At 40.4% G+C, this 22,200-nt stretch overlaps 1 protein-coding gene across 1 annotated transcript in view; it reads left to right on the top strand.

The window, feature by feature from the left end:
* wdr11 (WD repeat domain 11) overlaps positions 1-22,200 on the top strand; it is a 64,619-nt gene that overhangs the window by 7,052 nt on the left and 35,367 nt on the right. Inside the window, exons 6-10 of the mRNA XM_073482150.1 lie at positions 4,176-4,341; positions 8,249-8,351; positions 9,089-9,287; positions 11,218-11,318; positions 15,862-16,038. Of these exons, the coding sequence (XP_073338251.1) occupies positions 4,176-4,341; positions 8,249-8,351; positions 9,089-9,287; positions 11,218-11,318; positions 15,862-16,038 (746 nt within the window). The remainder of the gene's footprint in view (positions 1-4,175; positions 4,342-8,248; positions 8,352-9,088; positions 9,288-11,217; positions 11,319-15,861; positions 16,039-22,200) is intronic.

Below are 22,200 nucleotides of genomic sequence, written 5' to 3'. Positions count from 1 at the left end.
AGATCAGGAACCAAAGGCTTTTTTGATGTGCTGGCAGCTTCCTGCCTGAGCGGTTGTGACTGTCAGGCTTATTTATAGCGGCAGCACCCCTGCCTCTCTGTCCACCCACCCAACCAGCCGTAATAACAAACACTCCATTAATCTTACTTGCCTTTATTCTTTATCTTGCCTCCCTCGCGTGTCCGTTTCAGTCTTCATGTCTTCTGTTGGTAATTGACACCTTCTTCCCTCACCTTTCACACTGTGTATAATTGCTGTATTCCTTCAGTTGCCCCGTCTGTGTGTCGATTTTGGACGTTTATCATGTCCAGTGTTACAGTATCTCTCCTCTTTGGCTCTGTCTGGCTGTGGTTGATAGATGGGGGTTTAAACAAGAACCTCCTATACAAAACACAATCCTGCACATTAGTGTCTCATTAGGTAACTATTAGTCTAGATGTTCCTTTATCAAGAGATATTGGCTTCACGCTTACACTCACATATGCCTGGTCCTTACGCAAACACACATGGACAAACAAAATGCAATTTTTTTGAATTGTCAGAATTTTTTTATTTTTGATATTTATAAATTTAATATCACTAAACTAAACGAACATTCATTAATAAATAATAAATAAATAATTTAGAAAGACAATCGTAAAAGATTTTAGACAGCAGTTGTTACTGTTCTAACCACCATGTTAGGTTTAACTTTACAGATCCCAGAATTCTTGGGGAACAAAAACTCATTGAGCAGCTTGTTTGTTAGAAATACATCAGTGGCTCATTGCACCAGCTATAAAAAAAAAGCAACTTAACTCTGACATGGTGCAAAGACAGTCGACTGTAAACAGTGAGTTAGTAACAAAAACATTGGTAAAATACATGTGTCCTGTTCTGTGATTTGTTTGTTTGAAGGCCATTTGAATTCAGTGTGGGAATGGCGGACCCTGCCACTAAAGATGAAAACTACTATATTTAGAAGTATTTGCTGAATATAAATACATTGAATGGCTATTGTAGAAAAAATACCCTGACTATAGATGGTATCAAAAATGTGGTTTGATTTCATTAAACTATTAATGATAATAACTATAAATTAGAGAAATAGAAAATAGACTTTCTTTAGCAATGGTGGTTGTTTTAAAGGAATAGTTCACTCTAGAACGAAATTCAGTCATTATCGACTCACCCTCATGCTGATGAGAAGTCCGGTGTAGTTTCTTATTCTTCAAAGTGCAGCTGGAGACCCGCGGGGGTACCCTCCTGCAGCAAAAATCCATATAAACGGGCGTAAATGGTGTCCGAGATGAAAAGGTCCATAAAACTACATAAAAACTTTGTAATATTCCTCCATACTGCTCGTTCGCTGCAATCCAAGTGTCCTGAAGTGCCGACATCCAGAGTTTACTCGATACGATGTCATTTAGTACATTTTCTAGCCTAAACAGTCACTATACTATATTTGCCTGGAGGCACGCTCTCACGTTCACGCAAGTCTCCTTCACAGCGTTTGCACTACGGAAGCCGCGCCAGACAAGATCAACAGAACTCGAGATAGATACACACCGGTATTTACATCCTGCTGTGAGTTTTAAAGTTTCAAATCACTAGTGCAGGCAGATCCCTCTTGTGTTTGTGTGTCGCTTGGTCGCTCACAGCAGGATGTAAATACCGGTGTGTATCTATCGCGAGTTCTCGTTAATCTTGTCTGGCGTGGCTTCTGTAGTGCAAGCGGGTGCGAGGGAGACTCGCGTGCCTCCAGGCAGATATAGCATAGTGACTGTTTAGGCTAGAAAAATGTACTAAATGACGTCGTTTCGAGTAAACTCTGGATGTCGCCACTTCAGGACACTTGGATTGCAGCGGACGAGCAGTATGGAGGAATATTACAAAGTTTTTGTGTAGTTTTATGGACCTTTTCATCTCGGACACCATTAAGCCCGTTATATGGATTTTTGCTGCAGGAGGGTACCCCTGCGGGTCTCCAGCTGCACTTTGAGGAATAAGAAACTACACCGGACTTCTCATCAGCATGAGGGTGAGTCAATAATGACTGAATTTCGTTCTAGAGTGAACTATTCCTTTAATGAAGACAGCCACTCCCATGATCCCACACTACTTGAGTCTTTTGTTTTTTTTGATTGAGAGACACCTAGCAGCAGAAAGTACATACTCTGCATCTAAGGATTAGTGGATTAGTTTAAAATATTTATTAAAGGCTAGAAGTGCAAAGACAAGATAGAACCTAATGAACATTAAATTAAATATAATAATTAATAATTAACAGACATGTTCCCCCTCGAGATTAAATTGAAGCACTCAGTCCAACCCTGAAATGTACAAAGTTTTTTTAAATGGAAATCACAAGGGATCAGCTAGCTATAGATGAAGAAGGGCATGACCAACTGAAGTAGGCAAGTTTTATTTTGTTGAAACAATGTTTTGTGTGTTTTAGACAACTGATGATTTATGAGCGTTTGAAGCTTAGTGGTTTCTTTTTTTGTCCCCATTTCCATTTCCAGCTGCTGTTGGTCTTCTCTTAGCCAAGACTGCAGGGCCTCAGTTATAAAACCTAATTATGCACACATTTGGTGCTTGTGTACAAATCCAAGCCAAAGTCGTGATTTACGAACAACAGCCTGGCCGCCAGTTTCAAGTTGTATACGTTTATTCTGTATTGTCTAGACCTCAGGAGCCCAAGCTGAAGTGACTACGTAATGTATAAACACTGTATTTGATTTAAATGTCCTTTGGGGCATTTATGTTGAGATGATTAAATAATAGGAGGAGCAGTAAGTTCTTTGAAACTTGAGTCTTGAGTCCTCTGAGGTAGCCTCCTGTGCTATCAAACACACCTTATTCAACTCACACTCTCCGTAGGAGCGCATGTGTGCATGTGCCAATGTATAACTATGTATGATCCACTGACTGCTGTAGCCTTCACTCTTATTCAGCAAAGAGAGAGAGATGTGAGGACTGTGTGATGTTTTGGAAATTGGACAGCTGAATATTTTGGGAGGAATTTCAGTTACTTTTTTCCCTCTTATCTGGTTTCCTCTCTCTCTCTGAAGATCTTTCTTCTTCTTTTTTGAATCTAAGACACAGAAATCTCCTTTGCTGTTTCTTTCTGATGTTTTGCCTTTGGTGGCATCGATATTTCAGCCCCTATCTCCGCCTCGCCTGACTTCAGTAAGCAGTTACAGTGTGATTTAGCTCAGTAACTCCTAAGGGTTCCCCTTTTTGAGTCCATTTTATCTGTTACGCTATCCCCAAGGTGATAATGATCTCCATTGTGTTATAAAGTTACTCTCTCCTTTATTTGATCTCATGGTGACCTGAAGGAGTGAAGCCATAGAGATGAATTATGGCCACAGACCTGCTCATAGATTCAGTGAAAATCAGCCCCTCTGTTCCTTCTTGTGTGTGTCACTGCTTTGTTGTCATATGGAGAGATCAAGCTTGGCTGCTGCCTTGAATAATAGTAATAATTAATTTAAACGCACATGAAAGAAATTACAGCAAACAGGCTTTGTTGAATATTTCCAGGACTCTTATAATAATGGAAGGGAGTTTTGTCTGACACTGCCAATACCTGCTTAATTCATCAGCCTCCCATCCTTAGACCAATTTCAAATTCTGCCTAATTTGTCTGTGACTCACAGAGATCACAGCAGTAATAACTAATTTATTCATCCCACTGTATGGGAACACGAATAAAGATCAAGTTGATTTTAGAAATGAGACAGTTCTTATTAAACTTACTGAACTATTAAACTTTTTTAAAGACTTTCTTATCCATCATCTCGCTGGTGTTCATCATATTTGCATATTTCCTGTGCATGTGTTGTTACAGCAGAGTCTTATTATCTCTCTGGTGAAGTCCAAAGACTAAGGCTGGAAGTATATCCTGTTATCTGGACCTTCATTTCAAAATATATTTTTTTGCGCTTTGAGCGCCACAAGCTGAGTGCCATCTAGTTCTGTTATATCTGAGAGAAGGCAGACATCTCTACGACAGGTATCTCTAAAACTCATATCAAAACAATCTAGATGGATAAATAAGAAGAAAAGTGTGTATTTTTGATATTGAGGAGAACTCTCCCTTCAAAGAAAAAAAAGGTGACACTAAATCGTATTTCCTTTTCCTACTTTGTGTGCTTTCCCCACCTTCCTGTGCTTTATGGTGCTGTTAGTGCGGAGGCGGTGACGTTGAACGACTGTCTCCAGCTGTCCTACCTGCCATCCAAGAGGAACCACATGCTGCTGCTTTATCCCCGAGAGATCCTCATCCTGGACCTGGAGCTCAGCCAGACGGTGGGCGTGGTGGCCATCGAGCGCTCCGGGGTGCCCTTCATTCAGGTGAGGTGCTGCATACATGTATAGCAAATTCTCTTTAAATAGGAGCTCAGTAAAGCTTGATGGAATCTGTGGAAATTGCACACCTAAGAAAAGTTAATCTTGTTTTGGTGTAAATAAGGTGATTAATTTGCCAATTAGATACATTTTTCAAGGTGAAAATTTTGTCAGGGTTTCAATTTGATGCTTAGACACTCCCGCTGTCCATTTGAACGTTACAAAGAAAAGACAACTCGCACAATGTTAGTCCTGACGTCTCAGTTGGTCGAGGTGCGATAAATGAAAGCATTGCTGTGCTGTCTCTCTCTAACACGCTTCCTACATCACATTCTCCTCCTCCCCTCAAATGAACCCGGTGCAAAGTTTCTACTTTTATTGCATTATTCACAGGGCTTTACCAAAATCTGTCTCTTTTTATGGATTATTCTTCCAGGAAGCCAATTCCCCCTGCCATGAATGATAAAGTTCTCTACTTTTCTTCATCCCTCTCAGTGCTCACCTCATCAAGGTTTGACAACTGCACCGCAGAGCCACGCAGTCCTTAGTTACAGCAAAAAAAATCTCACCAGCACGACACGTCATTTGAATTCTTGTTCCTTTCTTTAGTTGCATTCACCTGTGACCTTTATGTGCCAATTCCCTTCTTTTGGAGTCTGGATTTGTAATTGAAAATTGATTAATGCTGTGGGGGTATTAGATAAAGGATTTGTCACAGCTGCAGAGCTAGTAATGGAGCAGAGACTGTCTCTTAATGTCACTCTGCTCACTCTGCTTTCATTCCCAGCTCCGTGTCTGTCTGTCTGTGAGGGAATGACCATTGTGGAGGCTTATCATTTCACTGAGTGGATCTTATGGTTTTCACAGTGGTGGCTCTTTTCTATTTGAGCCATAATATGCCCTTTAAAATATATAGCCTTGAAATTGTTCGTGCATGGACCAGTTTACTGCTCCTCAGTTTATCACTGCTGTCAGTTGACATTTTCTGTGTGCGTGAAGTGTGTTCTGTTCTATTTTATTTTACTTCCATAAATCATACTTTTTTGGGGTTGTCAGTGATCTTGTTTTAAATAATGGATCCATGGTTAAACAGTACAAAGACAGAGAACAAGCCTTTGTAGTCAGAGAGTAAGACCTGAAGTCACAGAGCAGGGGTAGAGGGGTATTACTCAGCCGTCCAGGCTCTGTCCAGCCAACGCCTCCCTTCTCTAAGTGTTATAAAGTGCTTGTCACGCAGCCAATTTGCATGACTGATGACACAGCTTCAGCAAAAGCCAGGCCAGAACAGGAACAACAGGGGAATAAAGACACATGAAATCTATACTGCACACTGTCGGATGTGGCACATACACAAAGCACAGAGTTGTGAGTTGATCAGGTACACATGCAGTAGCTGTACATCTAATGCAATCCAATATGAAATCTATCACTGTAATGCATGGGGTGGGGATCTGGGTTTAAAATGATTAGTAGAGAAAGAACACCAAAACTGATTCTGAAAAGAATGATCAATGCAAAATGCTCCACAGGTACTAAAACTGTCACCTTAAAATCTGAACCTCTGTTTGAAATTAGAAAATAAACTGAGTGTTGTCAGTCTTTTCACCTTCACAATGTTGCTGAGTATAGTTGATCCTCTTTGCACAAGCTTATCAAAATGAATGCTGTCTGCTTGTTTCATTCTTTGAAAGTTCAGTGAGCTGGATAAACTTAAAGTGAATCCTTTCATATTTTTGTATATGTTGTACAACAAAATACAAGTTGTAGTCCCTTTATGGCACTCAAAGTCAGCGTCCGGCTAGTATGTCAAACAGTACAAACACAGCTAAGGAGATAGGCAAATGCCTTAATTTAATTTTATAGTCATGCCATACATCTTTAGAAAGCTTCGAATCTTGGGATTCTATTCATGCAAACCATGTCAAGCTAAAACCACATCAGCAAAGTACTATCAACAAACAAACAAACAAGCAAGCTAACGAACTAGCATGTACAAAGTTTTGCCAACTCACCAATAAAATGTTGTTGTGTTTCAATATCTCACACAGTCTTCCCTTTTTCCCAAATGTCCACTAGACCCTTTTCAGTAACACATTTAGTCCAAAACACAGTATCCCATGATTAAATGGTGACAAAATGGCAGAAAAATGCAATTGTGGATGCCTTTTCATGCTTTTTTCTGTAAAAGACTCATCTCACAGCAGATGCCATTATCCCTCTACACAGGAGATCCTGAGATGGCTGTTGTTTGATTGGCAGCTCATTTGAGCATATATGAGTTTCTATGCCCGCCCTAGAGCCTATAACAGCCAATCAGTGATCGTGTAGACCAGTGACCCACTCTCTCTTCTTCATCCTCTTCCTCTGAGCCACTTAAATGCCGGCCTCCAGATGATTGATGCATCATGTAGCAATGAGATTTCAAAACCAGCATTATATAGTTTATATCAGTTTTTAAAGCCTTTTCTTTTGCAATAATGCAAGTTTATGTAGTTCAATGTGTTTTGCTGTTTTTTAGTTAGTGGAAATAAGGAAATAAAGAGCTATAATGAGTTTTTGCTCGTGTTACTCTCAAGCAGGGGTATCTTGATGTCACAAAATGCCATTTGTTTTGCCAGGTGCCTAAATGTTCATTTTCAGTGATATTGTTATTAAATCTGAACTTGGACCATATAAGACAATATTATGTGGACGCATTGTGTTTTCCAGCTAAAAGGGGCAGTTACAGGTCACCTGCAGGCTTATTTTTGCATTAAAACATTTAGTAAATGTCACACTCCTATAGATTAATGCCAGAAGCACTTGCAGAGCTTCTAAAAAATAACCTTTCAAAACAGCCCAAAACCATGCCTGTACTCCAAATGGTTCAACGATAGCTTTAAAATCCAGGATTAAGATGAGGCTAAGGAGTTTCAAGGCCTGAGGAAAGAAACTGCTTCGTAGTCTGGTGGTACAGCAGCAGACAATTCTGCATCTTTTGTCAGCTTTTGCTTATCAAGCAAAATCACCAAATGTTTCTTGGTTTCAGCTTCTTCAATTTGAGTTTTTGTCATTATGCCTCTGCACTGGCCATTGCCAGAGGTGTTATGTATTCAGGTTGTCCCTCCGTCCGTCCCATTATTGTGACCTAGATATCTCAAGAATGCCTGGAGGAATTTCTTCAAATTTGGCACAACTGTCCCGTTGGACTCAAGGATGAACTGATTATATGAACTGATGCTGGTCAAAAGTCACTCACAAAACATGTTTTTTCAGCCATAACTCACTGACTTAATAAGCTGACTTCGACAAACGATAACACAAATGTTTAATAGGATAAAAAGATGAGGGATGACAGTCTTATATCCGTAAGGTCCATGGTAAATTTCACTGTTACATTATAATGTCTTGTAAAAACATGTTTCTGGACATTATTGAATCACAATAAGTCAGGAACAGAAGGAGAGATTGTGATCATATTTCACATTTGGTTGGATACTGAGTTGGTGACACTTATCTTGGGTGCCCATCTTAAAACCTTGTTTATTGTATCCATCATTTCGCACTGTTTTTGTGTACGTTTTTTTTAAATTAGTTATGGATAAATTGACCATTATACATATTATTATTTTTGCAGCCCTTATTCTATCAATGTGTGATGTAATAAATAGAAGAAAGAAAACCCCCATCTTATTCAGATCAACATAAGGACTTATAGCTCAACTTGACTGAGCTCTTGCTTACATTTTTCTTTGTACGAAGTTAAACAGAATGCCATGAAGATGTTGTTATGTGATATGTGTTTTGACACATGGATGCAGTGCGAACGGCAAACTTAAGTACCAGCTGTTCACCAGTCTTCAAAAGACAGTTGGTTAACTTGAACACACACACATCATCACCTGTTTCTCTCACTATCTCTGTGTGTGTGTAGGTGATTCCCTGCGCTCAACGGGACGCTCTCTACTGTCTCCATGAGAATGGTTGTATCACTCTCCGAGTGTGTCGCTCCACTACCACTCTGGACGAAGCAGCAGGTATGAAAACTCTCCACGGAGATCTACACACACGCACGCATGCACGCACACACAGCACATGCTTATTGTACTTTACTCAGAAACCACTCTCACTCCCAGTCATCATCCATTCAGCCGAACTGCACTGCAGTCGGCCTGTAGTCTTTCTCTATGCTCCGATGGGCATTTAGCCTGTTACTCACTACACACATTTATCTTTGGCTTAGGCCAATGGGAGTTCACTGTCTGACTGAATCTCCCTCTCTTACTCTTCCTGCTATCTCTCCATGCTACTCTTTTCTTCCCTTTCTCCTGCCGTTTGCTTTTGTGAGCCTCTCACTCACTCGCTCTCATTTATTCACTGATTTCATTCTCATCTCTGTAAATCCTTCCCTGTATCTCTCTGTTCTCTGCTCCTCTACTTTTCTCTCACACTCTAAAAAATTGTCTCCCGCGATCTCCCAATCACACTTATTTATCTTATCTACTATCTTCTCTTTTTTTGTCTGTTTCCTTTACCATCAACTACTTAATGTTTTCTCCCACATGTTCTCTTTTCTGTTTCTCCTGGTGTGTCACCCCTTCCTTTCATGTGTTCACCAATTTGCTCTGATTCCTTCTAATTTTTCTCCCACCATTCTTCTTTCTTTTCTACTCTCCTACCTTCTTGAACTGTCTCCGCCCACCTTTTTTTTTTACCACTTTTATCTCCTTCTATTTCTCCACTGTCTTACTCCATCCCCTCCCCTCTCTCTCAGACCCTGAGCAGAGTGTCCACGAGCTAGTGTACGACCTGCGTTCTCAGTGCGATGCCATCCGAGTCACAAAGACAGTCCGGCCGTACCGCATGGTCGTCTGCCCTGTCAATGAAAACAACGCTGCGCTGATGGTCAGCGATGGCAGAGCCATGCTGTGGGAGCTCAAAGCCCACACCGGCAAGGCTGCTGTCAATCCTAGGTACACACACACACACACACACACACACACACACACACACACACACACACACAACCCTGCAAAGCTACATTAAAATATTGTAGGCGGTGGCTGAAATTGCAGGAAGAGGCAATAGTTAAAAGTTTGAATACTTTCTCAGGTAACTTAAAGAGACTTTAAACTACATAATCCTCTGAGCTAAATTTAGTCTTCAGTGACTAGTGCAGGTAAGGGGAGCAGGGAGTTAAGCTGTCGTTGATGAGCCCTGCTTCCCTTTGATGGAGCGCTCCCTCGCTGCTGTCGAGGAGACAGTTTTGTGTTTTTCTCTTAAGTCTTCTTCCTGTGTGAAGCAGAGAGAGGTTTGTCTGCCTGTGAGTGAACCAAAACCTGAATTTATTTTGGGCATTTATTGTTTGGAATTATTTGCTTCAGACAGGTAGATGTTTCAAGATAATGGCAGTTGTTGGTAACACTTCATTTTAAACATCATTGTACAGGTCCAGGAATTTCATGGTAATTACCAAGCAACAAATTTCAAAATTTTATTCATCTCCAGATTACCACACTAATTACTTCAAAATTCAACCCTAACCCCCTCATGATTTACATTTCAAGGAAACTTCCAACTGGTTTCTGCTGAAATTCTGCTCATTATGCCATTTTAATTTCCTATTAGTTTCTGTCTAAGCTCGGGCTTGTACCAAAGGATTACCTGTTAATGTGAAAGGTGTACAGATCCAGTCCCCCCCAAACTGTTCCAGACTCATCAGGGCCAATAAATATCGAACATGTTTGATATCTAGAAGTCAAAATCGGGATGACTGCAATTGTCATTAAATCAGTACTTTCACCACAGCCAATGAGAAGGATATGCCGAAGCAGCTGACAGTGTTGCTAGGCAAGGTTAAACAAAACTTGCCCTTGAGGCAAACATTAACTAGTATAATGCTGTTGACAGATAATAAAACCAACACTTAAAATCTCCCCTCCTGTTCTCCTTGAAGAATAGACAGCCCATGTTGACTGCATCTCACCGGATGTTCATAATATCCTGTAGTGTGTGACGTGCCATTTTTTTCAATTCTTGTAGTATGTGCAGGTTTGAGATAAGAGACAAGAACATCTGTGAAGATTCTCCTTATGTGTGTGATGCAAGTTGACTTTGCGATCTTAGGGTTAGGATTTTAAAAGTCCTGTAGTGTGAGCCCAGCCTTACTTCCCCCTCAGCAGACCCCTAAAATGAAGTGAGTTGTTGCAGCTTAATTTCCAACTATTTTCTGAGGGTCAGTAAGTTAAAGTTAATTGTTGTGGTTACTGGTGAGTAATTTCAAAGAAATTTCAAATATATTACTTGGTAATTACCACCTACATACCATGACATTTGCAGACCTCTAAAATGAAGTGTTATCCAGTTGTCCTTCACACTACACTGAATTAATAATCTGATGCTCCCTTTTGATTGTTGTTATCCTTGTGCTCAGTTTTCAATTTTAAAAGTCAAAACAAAACCTAAAAAGATTTTTTGGCTTGACTGACATGAATTATTATTCTAGAAGCATCCTCTTTGCAAGGTGGTGTTGTCACGGTGCGCTGAGCATGTAGAAACAAATTAATTTTTCACTGTGCCGTATCTGTTCGATTATAGGTCAAGCCCCGATTGTATAAGCTCAATCACAGTTTGTAGCAGTAATTAAAATATTTTCTTCACTGAATGATACCTGTGTTTTTATGGAGCAGCATCTAATCAATACAAGGAATTGTTGAACGTGTCATCCTCTACAAACGCTGCTTTCTCCCTCCGGTGTAGTAGATTCTGAAAAAGTGGATCACATTCATCACTGGCAAAAGCAATATTAATTTATCAGTCCCCATTCATTTGGTTTCATTAACAGATGTGTGCCATGATTTCAGACTGTATTTAATGAATGCTCTCTCTCACCCTTTGTGTCAGTTCGGGTCTGTCGCCGCTCTACTCCCCTGTGTCATTCTGTGGAGCTCCACTGGGTCCAAACCAGAAAAGGATTCAGGATCTCTCTCTCAACAGCATGATCGGTACGGCTCTACACATCACTGATACACCATCTAGAAAGCATCATTCGTGTTTGTGTCTAAAACGCTACCACGTTTGTATTTTCCAAGGCAATATACAACCCAAATTCCGAAAAAGGTGTGAGGCTGTGTCAAAAATAGATAAAACAGAATGTGATAATTTGCTAATCCTTTTTGACATATACTCAATTGAACACAAAATAAAGATACAAAAATGGAAAATAAATTTACAGTAGTTGTAGAAAGTGTGTACTGGAGATAATGAGACACTTTTGTACTGTGTCTGTGACTTAGGAGCTGACAGCAAATTCTCTGGTGTAACATGCATGAACTCGGCAGCAACAACACACGACACTCTACTTTCTCCAGCAGTTAACCTTGCCATAATGTCAACGACAGGGAAATAAGCCACATTAAAACACATTAATCTGCAGGCAGGATCGCTGCAAATAATCTTTGACGTCATTAACAATTTATGTGTGTGTGAATGTGGTTACATATATCCATGTTTGTTTGCATCAGGCTTCCTTGTACCTTTTATTGTACCTCAGTTAGTAGTGTGGGCCTCAGGCACCCCTCCACTTTCTGCTTTAATGTGTAACTCCTCCTCGCACTACACAGGCCACCGCTACTCCCCAGTCATTGCTGCTCTGCACAAAGACTCCCACGGGTGCTTGGCCCTTCCTCTCTGTCACTTTTGTCTCTTTACAATCTCATCCTTTTGCTTATGATGTGTTTCCATCTCGCTCTCTCTGGTCCACTCACCCTCTCTCTCTCTCTTCTCCCTGCTGATTTGGAACAGAGCTGCCTATCAAAAGTTGAATGTGGGTATAGAATAGTAATGAGACGCAGGACTATCTTTATTTTTTTATTTTTTATTTTTTGTTTTTATTGTTTTTTTTTGTTTTTTTTAAACGTTTGTCAGAGTTGAGCTGCCAGTGAGCAGGAGGCCTTGGGGAGATGGAGCAGCAGTAGTTATGCAGGCATAACAGGGAAGGATTTTGCTGCTGTCTATCCACAATCACACACACACACACACACACACACACATGGAGATTAGAGCAAGCTCCTGCCAGGAGCAATAGCTCTATCTGACAGTTGCTTCCTAAAGCTCTTGTTAAGAGTGAATGTCACTGGCCTGCAGGTTGCTGAAGTTCTGTAAAAAGCCTGCTTGTTGTTAAAATTTGATGCTGATTGGCTGACATAAGAAGAGCATCAGTTGGTCAAAGGCAAACTCACTATAGGACTAGAAAATTATTCGGGTCAAGTAAGCACTCAGTTGGAACGAGAATCTGGTACAGATAATGTACTTTTTATGAGTATCATCTGAGTACAGTGTGTCATAACTATATTCGTGATGAAAGAAAATCCCCATTGGTTAGCTGTCAAAAATGTGTACTGCATAAAAACTGTCGCAGCGATGTAGCAGTCCCATTGTTTAAGACTTGCTATCTTTCTTTGTTTTGGGCTGATTTTCAAAATCCCTCTGGACTAATTGCAGGGGATTCAGATCACCTGTGCGCAGGGTGGGGGGACTGACTCCTGATTGAGGAGTAGAAGCAGCTTGGGGCATTTCCCTCCCAGCCAATCATGGTGTGACGACGCCCTTTTTGTGAAGGCATAAAAGAGGTGGGGAATGGCACCCAGGTGGCTCTTACCCTCATTCTGAATCTGTCCCTGACTCACTGAGAACCTCATCCACTTAGATTGCCAGCCAGAAACTCTGGTCTGTTTAGGCCCTATTGTGTTTTCTTGGCTGCCCCACGTCATTCTAGTGAGGAAACTGTATTCATTCTTGAACCCCTTGAAACCCAAGCCCCTGTACACCTTCAGTTTTGACATTTTATTTCACTGGGGCTTGTAGAACCACATTTTTTTTTAATTATACCCTGAAGAGGCATTTGTTTGTTTGGTTTATTGTCCAAGCAGCTGACATTGGGCATCCCCTCTAGATTTACATGTTTTTTGTTTATATTTTTATGTAGTTTGGGCTGGCTTGTAAGCATTTTACTGCCAGTATTGCCACATAAATCTTTTTTTGAAAATAGTTCTTATACTCTGTGATTAAAAACATTGACCTGAAGCTCAATTCTGAGGCTGTTTTCTTATAATTAATAAATATAGGAACTTCTGATCAGTCCATATCAAATATAGGCTGAAGTGAAAAACCTCTGTTTAGTCCCACCCACTTTCTGTTTAAGCACCACTCACTTCCAGCGTAAGCCCCGTCTGTTCCAATTACAGATACAGATAAGTATAATGGTGTATTTGCCTTTGTTGCATGTTTTCGTTTGCTGTACATGGCAATATGTCGCATATACAGTTTGTTTTTATTGATGTATTGGTTTGTTTGGACTCACATCCTCATCTCATTTTATTACATCTTCAATGCACCGCGCTGACGCCCATTTAGAGAGACATTAAATTTCCAATGCAGAGAAGGTTATTATGGTGCATGAAATGAAAACCAAATGGATTTTTCAACAAGCGCCAATTATAACTTCAAGGTTGTTGCACCCTCAGAGGATGTCCTATAGCTCTGCAGCAAATACACAAGAGGTGACGATCGCCCATTTAGAACGTATAAAATGTTGTCATTAACTGTCTGATTGGGGCTTTGCCATCAAAAACCCATGCCTCAGTAAAAACAGGGTGTGTTTGAACCTGGGGCTTGTATTTATGGTGAAAACCAGTGTTAAATTCTATGACTGGCCGGTATTAGAAATCAGCATAGTAGTTTTAACTGAATGGAGCATATAGATAAAACATGGGTCTGTGGCTTAATTGTCTCAGCTCACCACTAAATCCTTCAGATTATAAAAACTGCCCAACTTGAAAAATTGAGGCCACAGCTTTATGACACCAACACTATAGGTTGTTTTCCATTGGCTCCAGCAGTCAGATTTTGTGAGCTTTCTACTTCAACCAAAGAACAGATTTAGATTTGATCTGTAAAAAAGTAATTATTATAAAAAAATGTTATTTGCTTATGAACAAATATGTGTATAGAATAGGAATGCATGATATTTATCAGGCCGATCATTTTTGGGAAATTTATATTATTGGCCATTTATTGGTATGGGTAAAATTTATAGGCAATAAATAGAGCAGATAACAATTAGCCAAATTGCTTTCATTAACTTAAAGAGTTACTAAACCCCAGAGGTTTTAGCTGTCTCTGCTCCCTGCAGCTGCAGTTGTCCCCTCTAGCCCCTCACCACCACCACAAGTATTCACATATAGACACAATACACACACACATACACAACAACATACTATTAGCTGGCATAATAGCAAGGGTTTGTAGCCAAAAAATACGCTGGAGACTGATGATGTGACTTCCTGGTCCAATGCAAAATTCAACTGCAATAGCCAGGTTTCAACCTGTAGAGTGCAGACGCTATGCGTATTCATGAGACAACATGTAGAATTCAAATACTTTGCACTAAATATCAAGATATGGACCTGAATCAATCAACAACACTACGATACCCATGTACATGGTTTTGGTTTATAGTTACTCTTTAACGAGCACAGCATCGATTCCCCCCCGATCCGGTAGATTGCACTATTCAACTGTTGGCTGAAAAAAAAATCCATACCGTGCATCTCTAGTCTGTAATATAACTTTTTTTTCTCCACACTACAAAATATTAGGTTTATTCCAACATGTTTCACCCCACACCTTCGTCAGGGTGCTGATGACATTGTGCCACAGAACTCGCACCTGCACAAAATTAGGACACACGTGTCTGTCTCATGTATATGCAGCGTCATCTGGAGCTGTGGAAGGAGCTACTTCGGGATGCTGTTCAATAGTTGATGTTGTTGCTGTCGGTGCATTGGGTAGCTTCAGTTGGTAGTTTATTAGTTTGTGTCTCACATTTTAATTCCTTTGCTTGTATTTAATTTTGTCTGATGTCTTTGTTTATAACTCACAATCTAACCGTTGAAATAGTGTGACCTGTTCCTAATGCACATTTTTGCATGCAAGTAAGCACTGGCAGGGACAAATACACTGCTGCCAGCAGTTTTAATGAACTATCCAAGCGGATGGTTGCTTCAGAGTAGCTGTCTAAATCCTGTCCAAACCTTCCTCCCCAAACATTTACAGACTAAAAAGTCTCTCTTCATAGATACTCTGTAGAACATGGTACAAAAAGTTATTGGGAGCCATTAAAGTAAAATTGTGGTGCAGGCTTTATTTTCAGCTGCCAAAAAAATATCATCTAAATTGGATCCACTTGACTAATTTTAATATATTAAAATGTTACATTGGACACAGTAATATCAACACTTTCACTTCATTAAAGTACTCTGATCGGGGAAAACAACCTCATCGAATGTTCTGAATTGGAGCTTCAATCACTTTAATTGTTTCTATGTACCGTAGTGAGCAGACGTCAAGTTGTAATTACAAAAATGGAAAGAAAGAACAACATTCAATAGACACTTCTAATGCTGCTAAAAAAGCTCTATTTACTGTTTTTAGTGTTTATAGATTGCTCCACTAATTAAGAGGATAATGTTGTGGTTTCATCTCTAGGTCAGACCTTGATTCCGGGGGAGGCTCCTCCTCCATCGTCCAACCAGCAAGAGGTCCAGTTGAAGTTCCTGCTGACTGGCCTGCTGTCTGGTCTGCCGCTGCCGCCATTTGCCATCCGCATGTGTCCACCTCTTACCACCAAAAACATCAACCACTACCAACCCCTGCTGGCTGTAGGTAGGTAATAATGCACCACTGACACACATTCACACACGCACGCACACGCACACGCACACACACACACACACACACACACACACACACACACACACACACACACACACACACACACACACACACACACACACACACACAGGGGCTTGCAAAAGTCAGAGAAGAGCAAGGAACTACCGCTGGCAGGGATGGGGGTTTCAAAAAACTCTGCATTTTTTTTCTCCAATATGTTGTTTTGTTTCATCATGATTTGACATTCTTTCAGATTAAAACCAGTTGCATCAGTGCTGCATTTCATAGAGAAAATCAATAATAAATGAACTGCTTTTGTGTTGTTATGACTTTTCTCTGTCACAGAAAACATTAGTAAATGTTGCATGATTGCTGTTTGCTGCAGCTTATTTAGAATAATGGCTATTACATCAAAAAATGCAGAATGGATTGTAAATGTGAACTCTCACACAATATAAGGCTGAGTTGAGTCTGAGTGAAATGCTTTGTTAAACACTTAGATTTCATATTCTGTATTTGTCTGCAGTTCCAAACAATTATAGTCTGGAAGGACAACATGCAGTCGATCTAGTTTTAGTAGATATGATGTGGGGAAGTTCTATTTGGTCCTCAGCCCATGGGAGAAAAATATTTTCAACTGTATAATATCCCAAAAAGGATTACTTTAATGTCCTTGTAACATTTTTATGTGAAAGTGTTGATGTAAAAAATACAGATGTTTAAAAAGCACATTTTTGTATGAAGGCTCTTATATAACATTTAGTTGTTTTACAGTTACAGCTTTTAATGGCTTGGTTTGTTGCATTTTAGATTTTAATATTAATTGAGCATGTTAGCGTGCTTTCATTGAACACAGAGTCATTAAGATGATGTTATGCAAATTCACTCCATGCAGCACATTTAGATATAGATAGAGATATTTCAGTCGGGACCAAAGTGGTGGACCAATGGAGCGACAGACTAACATTGTGACCCGGTGTGGCTAAAAATCCAGAGGCCTTACCAATGACAGCTTTTTCATTCCTTTCTGGGTTGAGAATAAACTAGAACTTCACCTAATAATATTTACTGGAGCGAAATCCGCTGCACATGTATAGAGGCTGTGTGCTCGCGGCAGCGGCCCAGGATTCAAATCTGTTCTGTGACCCCTTGCTACATGTCATCCCTCTTCTATCATCCTGCTTTCTGTCAAACTTCAAGCTGTCCTATACAATGAAGATATGAAAGGCCAGAACAATAATTCATAAAAATAAATAAATATATTTTAAAAAAGTAGCATGAAACAGAGATACCCAACTACAAGTTTGTCAAAATTCTAATCCATTACAGCACTTGAGTAAATTAACTTGATTACTTCCCCCTACTGACATAAATAAAATACATACAGTATATATTTGATATTTCAGTAACTGATGCATATATTAGTTGTTCTGTAGGAATACTATTGGCCAGACCTTGTGTTGAGTGTGTGGTATAGTTCTGTCATCTGTCATGGTCATGCAGTATCTGTTTTTTAAGACTGTAGTTGTCCAAATGTACCCTTTCTTAGTTGCTATCATTCATCATGCCTTCACTGTAACAACCACAGATTTGAGTGTTGAGAAGAAAAAGCTTGTCCAGTTTGATTGATGAAATGTTGCTGCCCAGTGATGAAAGCACAAAACATCCAGTGAGACAGGAGGGCATAGGGCTGAATGATTATGCAGCTGCAGCGACACATTTTAATTGCTTGCACGTCTAGGCCCTTTTATCAGTGTGCCGTTGTGGTTTGGGTCCAAAAAATAAGACATAATAATAAGCACCGGTAATAACTAGCAGCAGAGCAAGACCTCAAACACTGTTTCATCTCAAAACAGGAAATTAACAGCGACTGATATGAAGCATTAAGTCAAGCAGGTGTTTACCTCAGAACAGCAAAACATTTATCACATACATTCATTAATTTGCTCTGCCTGAGGTGCCTGTCAATGGAAATGAATCTGTTCAAAACATCCAGGTCAGCAATTCCCAGTTTTACTTGAAGTAGGTTTTATTCAAATTTAGCTTTAAATGTTGTCCTGCTCTTTGTAGTCAACCTTATGTGAACTACTAAGTTTGCAACATTTTTCGAGTTGCAAAATGTTCTTGGATTTGCTGACACTTTTGTTGAACCCTCTTGACACTTTGGAAATTATCATCTTTGAATTAAAAAGGCTATGTCTGAATATTCAAATCATTGCTGTGAATTTGACTCATTGGGGCAGAAAGTGAGCAAGTAGTAGTCCACCAAGTCTGACTGTGCAGTCTCAGCAAATGATGCAGAAGGCATAGAGTTAAACTGAAATATCAGCCTTGGTTATTACTCCCCCGGGACAGCTGCTAGGCGAGAGAGAGAGAGAGAGAGGCAGCAAAAGTTTGGATTTATTTGTTTTAGATCAGCATAGCAATTTTCTTCAAAAGCATTTCCCTTATCTCCCCCACAGTAATGATGCATACCGTTATGAAAGTCTCAATTTAAATTGGAAATTAAGAGCAGAATCATGTATTTAATGCGACTCTGTTTTTGTATGTCTGCTGCTTTATGATGGTGTGTGTGTGTGTGTGTGTGCCTGTGTGTGTGTGTGTGTGTGTGTGTACACACTCCTGGCTGTGCACCAAATTCCATTTAGGGCCCAGGCGTGCTGCTGTTCCCTCCCCAACGCAGCAAACCTTCAGTTTAGTTGTCAGGCTGAAAAATAGGCTACGCTCAGTCCCCTGACATAGCCCACATAAATTAATCATACCTCAAAGATACATTGCCTCCCTCAGACCCACAGACAGGCAGATGAATAATAACACCTTCAACCTACACAACTTACAACCATTTTCACTGGGTGTCTTTGTCTCTCTGATATGTGCCTCACATCCACAATGGTGGGACACAGAGATCTCTTAAGTTCACAGCACATTATTACTTAATGACTGCAATAGTTCTAAAAGGCCGAGAGGGACTACCACTGATGTTCTCCATCTGTTACTTACCGGTTAGTCTCGGGTGTGTTTGTTCGAAGTGGAAGGGCATCTCTACCAAAAGAACTACCACCACCAATCTCTCAAGAGCAGCAATCTCAGAGCCACTTTTCAGCCAGAGACCTGTAATCTTTTTTCACTTAGTTTGTGAATTCTGGAGGGGGTCCAGTACGAGCCGATCACACCGCAGATGGTGTGGGGTTGACTGGCACAGCTGGTTCCCAGCGGCGTTGTGAATCTAAAACTAGAATAAGGCGATTGAGTTTTCTGTGCACACCATTTGTCTGGTCCCCATAGTCATCTTGCAGAGTCAAGTAGTTAAACAGTCTCTAGCTGCATTATTGAAATGTGCCTTTTGTTCCACTTCCCTGAACTGGCTTGTGAATAGTAAGTTTTGGGGACTAGATAATTACAGTGGGGATTTAGATGGAGGACATATCAACTGAAAGGTGGAAGCAATGTCCAGGTGATTCAAAAGCTGGCATGTGTTTAATTAAAATGGTATCTTGAGGCAAGTATATTTCATTTATAGCCAGTTTATTTTATAGCACAGTTAGTCAAGTCAAGTAGATTTTATTTATAGCGCAAAATCATAAATCACATTGCCTCAGTGGGCTTTACAATCTGTACAATGTAAGACTTTGTCCTTAGACCCTCAATTCAAGTAAGAAAAAACCCTTATAGCAGGGAATACAATGGAAAAAACCTCAGGAAGAGCCACAGAAGAAAGACAGGCAGTCAATACAGATTACATTGACAAAATATGATAGAAGTAGATTAAGAATGGAGAATGTGGAGCCAGGAGGACGACTGAGCAGGCAGGCCACGTGACCTTCTCTCCACCATGGGGACCTGGAAGAGGACAGGCCACACAAGATAATTAGCAATGAAAAAATATTAGAATGTATACAGATTTTGATTTAAAGAAGTAAAAAGTACAGATGTAAGAAGACTGTCGAACAGAAGTGAGCACTGATCCATAACGGGCATGCAAGTGCTGTCCACACTGAATCTGTTAAATATGCATTCCTTTACATCATGTAAACAAAGCATGTAGCCATCAGGTGTTCACTGGAGATCAGATTCGAAAATTTGCAATATTTAGATCTTTCTTTTCTTGGAAGCAAATACAATATAGCCAACGGCAAGTAGAAATGGAGTGTTTTCTGACCGGAAACTTTCAGCTCCATAGCAATTGCCCTCTAGCCAGCTGCCAACTTATTTGGGGTTTTTGAAGTAAAAGTAAAAAATATTGTTTACTCCTCATTTCAACTTCATGAATCAACTGTACGTCGACCGTGTCGTGGTTTTACCACAAGCATCAGAAAGCAATAGGAATATAAACAGCGCGCTGTGCAGTAGCGGCAAGTTAGGACAATCCAATAGGAAACAATGTAATTAAGCTGACTTTGTCATTACTGCTCACTCGTATGCAGTTAGGACACCGTGTGAGGCTATGATGATCCAGATTTGGCATATATGTGAGTCACCGACAACTAGGAGAGAGAGAGATTCCCGGGCTGTCGATGGTAAGGCAGGGAGGAGTAAAAAGAGAGAGAGAAGAAAGAGGAGGGAGAGAGACACACACAGCTCGCACCTTGAGGGAACCAGAGACAAAATCCGAAGTCAGAGACATGCAGTGTTTATAAGAAGTTGTGTTTTCGTCAGCAGGACAAACATGAACTATAGGGTGACCCGATTCAAAAGACTGCAACCGACCCACCAAAAAGGTAATAGTAAAAGGCGCGAGGGCTGAGCTAATCGAAGAATAAGGATTAATTCAAAGTAAAGGCAAGGAAATGAGTTTAAATTTGGATTTAAAGGCCTCAATAGAGTCAGATTGTCAGATGTCAGCAGGGAGGTTCATCTACAGGAGAGGGCATGATAGGAAAAGGCCCTGCAGCCAGCTGACTTCATTTACACTCTGGGGACAGACAGGAATCCTGTATTCTAAGAGCGTAATGCAAGAGATGGCATATAAGGTCGGACAGGTATGAAGGGTCATTAGAAGCACCTTACAGTCTGATCTGACGTGAATAGGAAGCCAATGAAGTGAAGCTAAGATTGGTGTATTATGATCAAATTGGTACCATAGTTAGGAACAATATATTCTATTGCATTAAGGTTGAAGTACAAAAAGTGCAAAAAGGTAGGTCACTGTCATGCTTTATAAATTGAAAACATTACTCAGTAATGATGTGCTGATTGGTGCTGCGACAGGTGTTCTGGCAGGCGTTGGCATCTGTCACCTCTCCTGTTTACCATGAGCCAGAGAATACACCTGATCACTAAATCCAGAGCGATCCATGGATTAGTCCTTGGCAGATACAGCTCAGTCTCTTTCTTGGCCTCTGTTCCAGTCTACATTAGCTAAGTCGTAAGGGGGACTCATTGAATCTCAGTGATGCGACACCAGTCAGAGGAACAGCCAAGGGAAACCAAGTTTTTTCACCTTGCACTAGATGCAAATAAAGCAAAAGATGAGCTAGCTGCTGATGGCTCGAAAGCACTCATGGTTGAAATTGCCATCCACAGTTCATTACAGTGAGACAGAAGGCAGGGATTCCCGCCTCTGTTTGCGCCATTTCCATTTCTCACTTTTCCCCTCTGCCAGTCTCTCTTGGTCTTTGCTTTTAAAGGAAGGGCTGCAAAAGCTGTGCAGCCAACCTCACTACCCAGAAGCAAGGCTTTCTGGTATCCTGTCTAAAAAGCTGTAATCTGTGTGAGACTTGACAGCTCCATTACAGATAGGTCCCAGGCCCGGAGCCTTCCTTTTCAGTGACATTTACACAAACACTGAGAAGCTGACATCCATTTCTAATCATTTGATAGTGGCATGCCTAATTTATATATCTGTGCTTGCCCAACAGCTATTCTTTGCTGCATTGTTTGGATCTTCAAAGTGAAACTGCATTAAGAGCAGAATAAACTATCAACACAGCAAAAACATACATTTTTCAGTTGCAAAATGTGAGAAATAAACATTCATGTACTGATATGAAGGCAGCCACTGAGGCATGCGCCTCCGAAAAGCAAAACAATTATCAGATGGACTGATTCTCATTCTCAGCTCCAGCGGTCTGTCAAAAAGAATATAAATTGGGTTTGCAGTCCTGAAAAGAGTCTTTTCAAAGAGTTCACATCATCGTCTGCCATCCTACAGTT

Source organism: Pagrus major, chromosome 15 (genome assembly GCF_040436345.1).
Source record: "Pagrus major chromosome 15, Pma_NU_1.0".
Lineage (NCBI taxonomy): Eukaryota > Metazoa > Chordata > Actinopteri > Spariformes > Sparidae > Pagrus > Pagrus major.
This window is presented reverse-complemented; position numbering and strand designations above follow the sequence as displayed.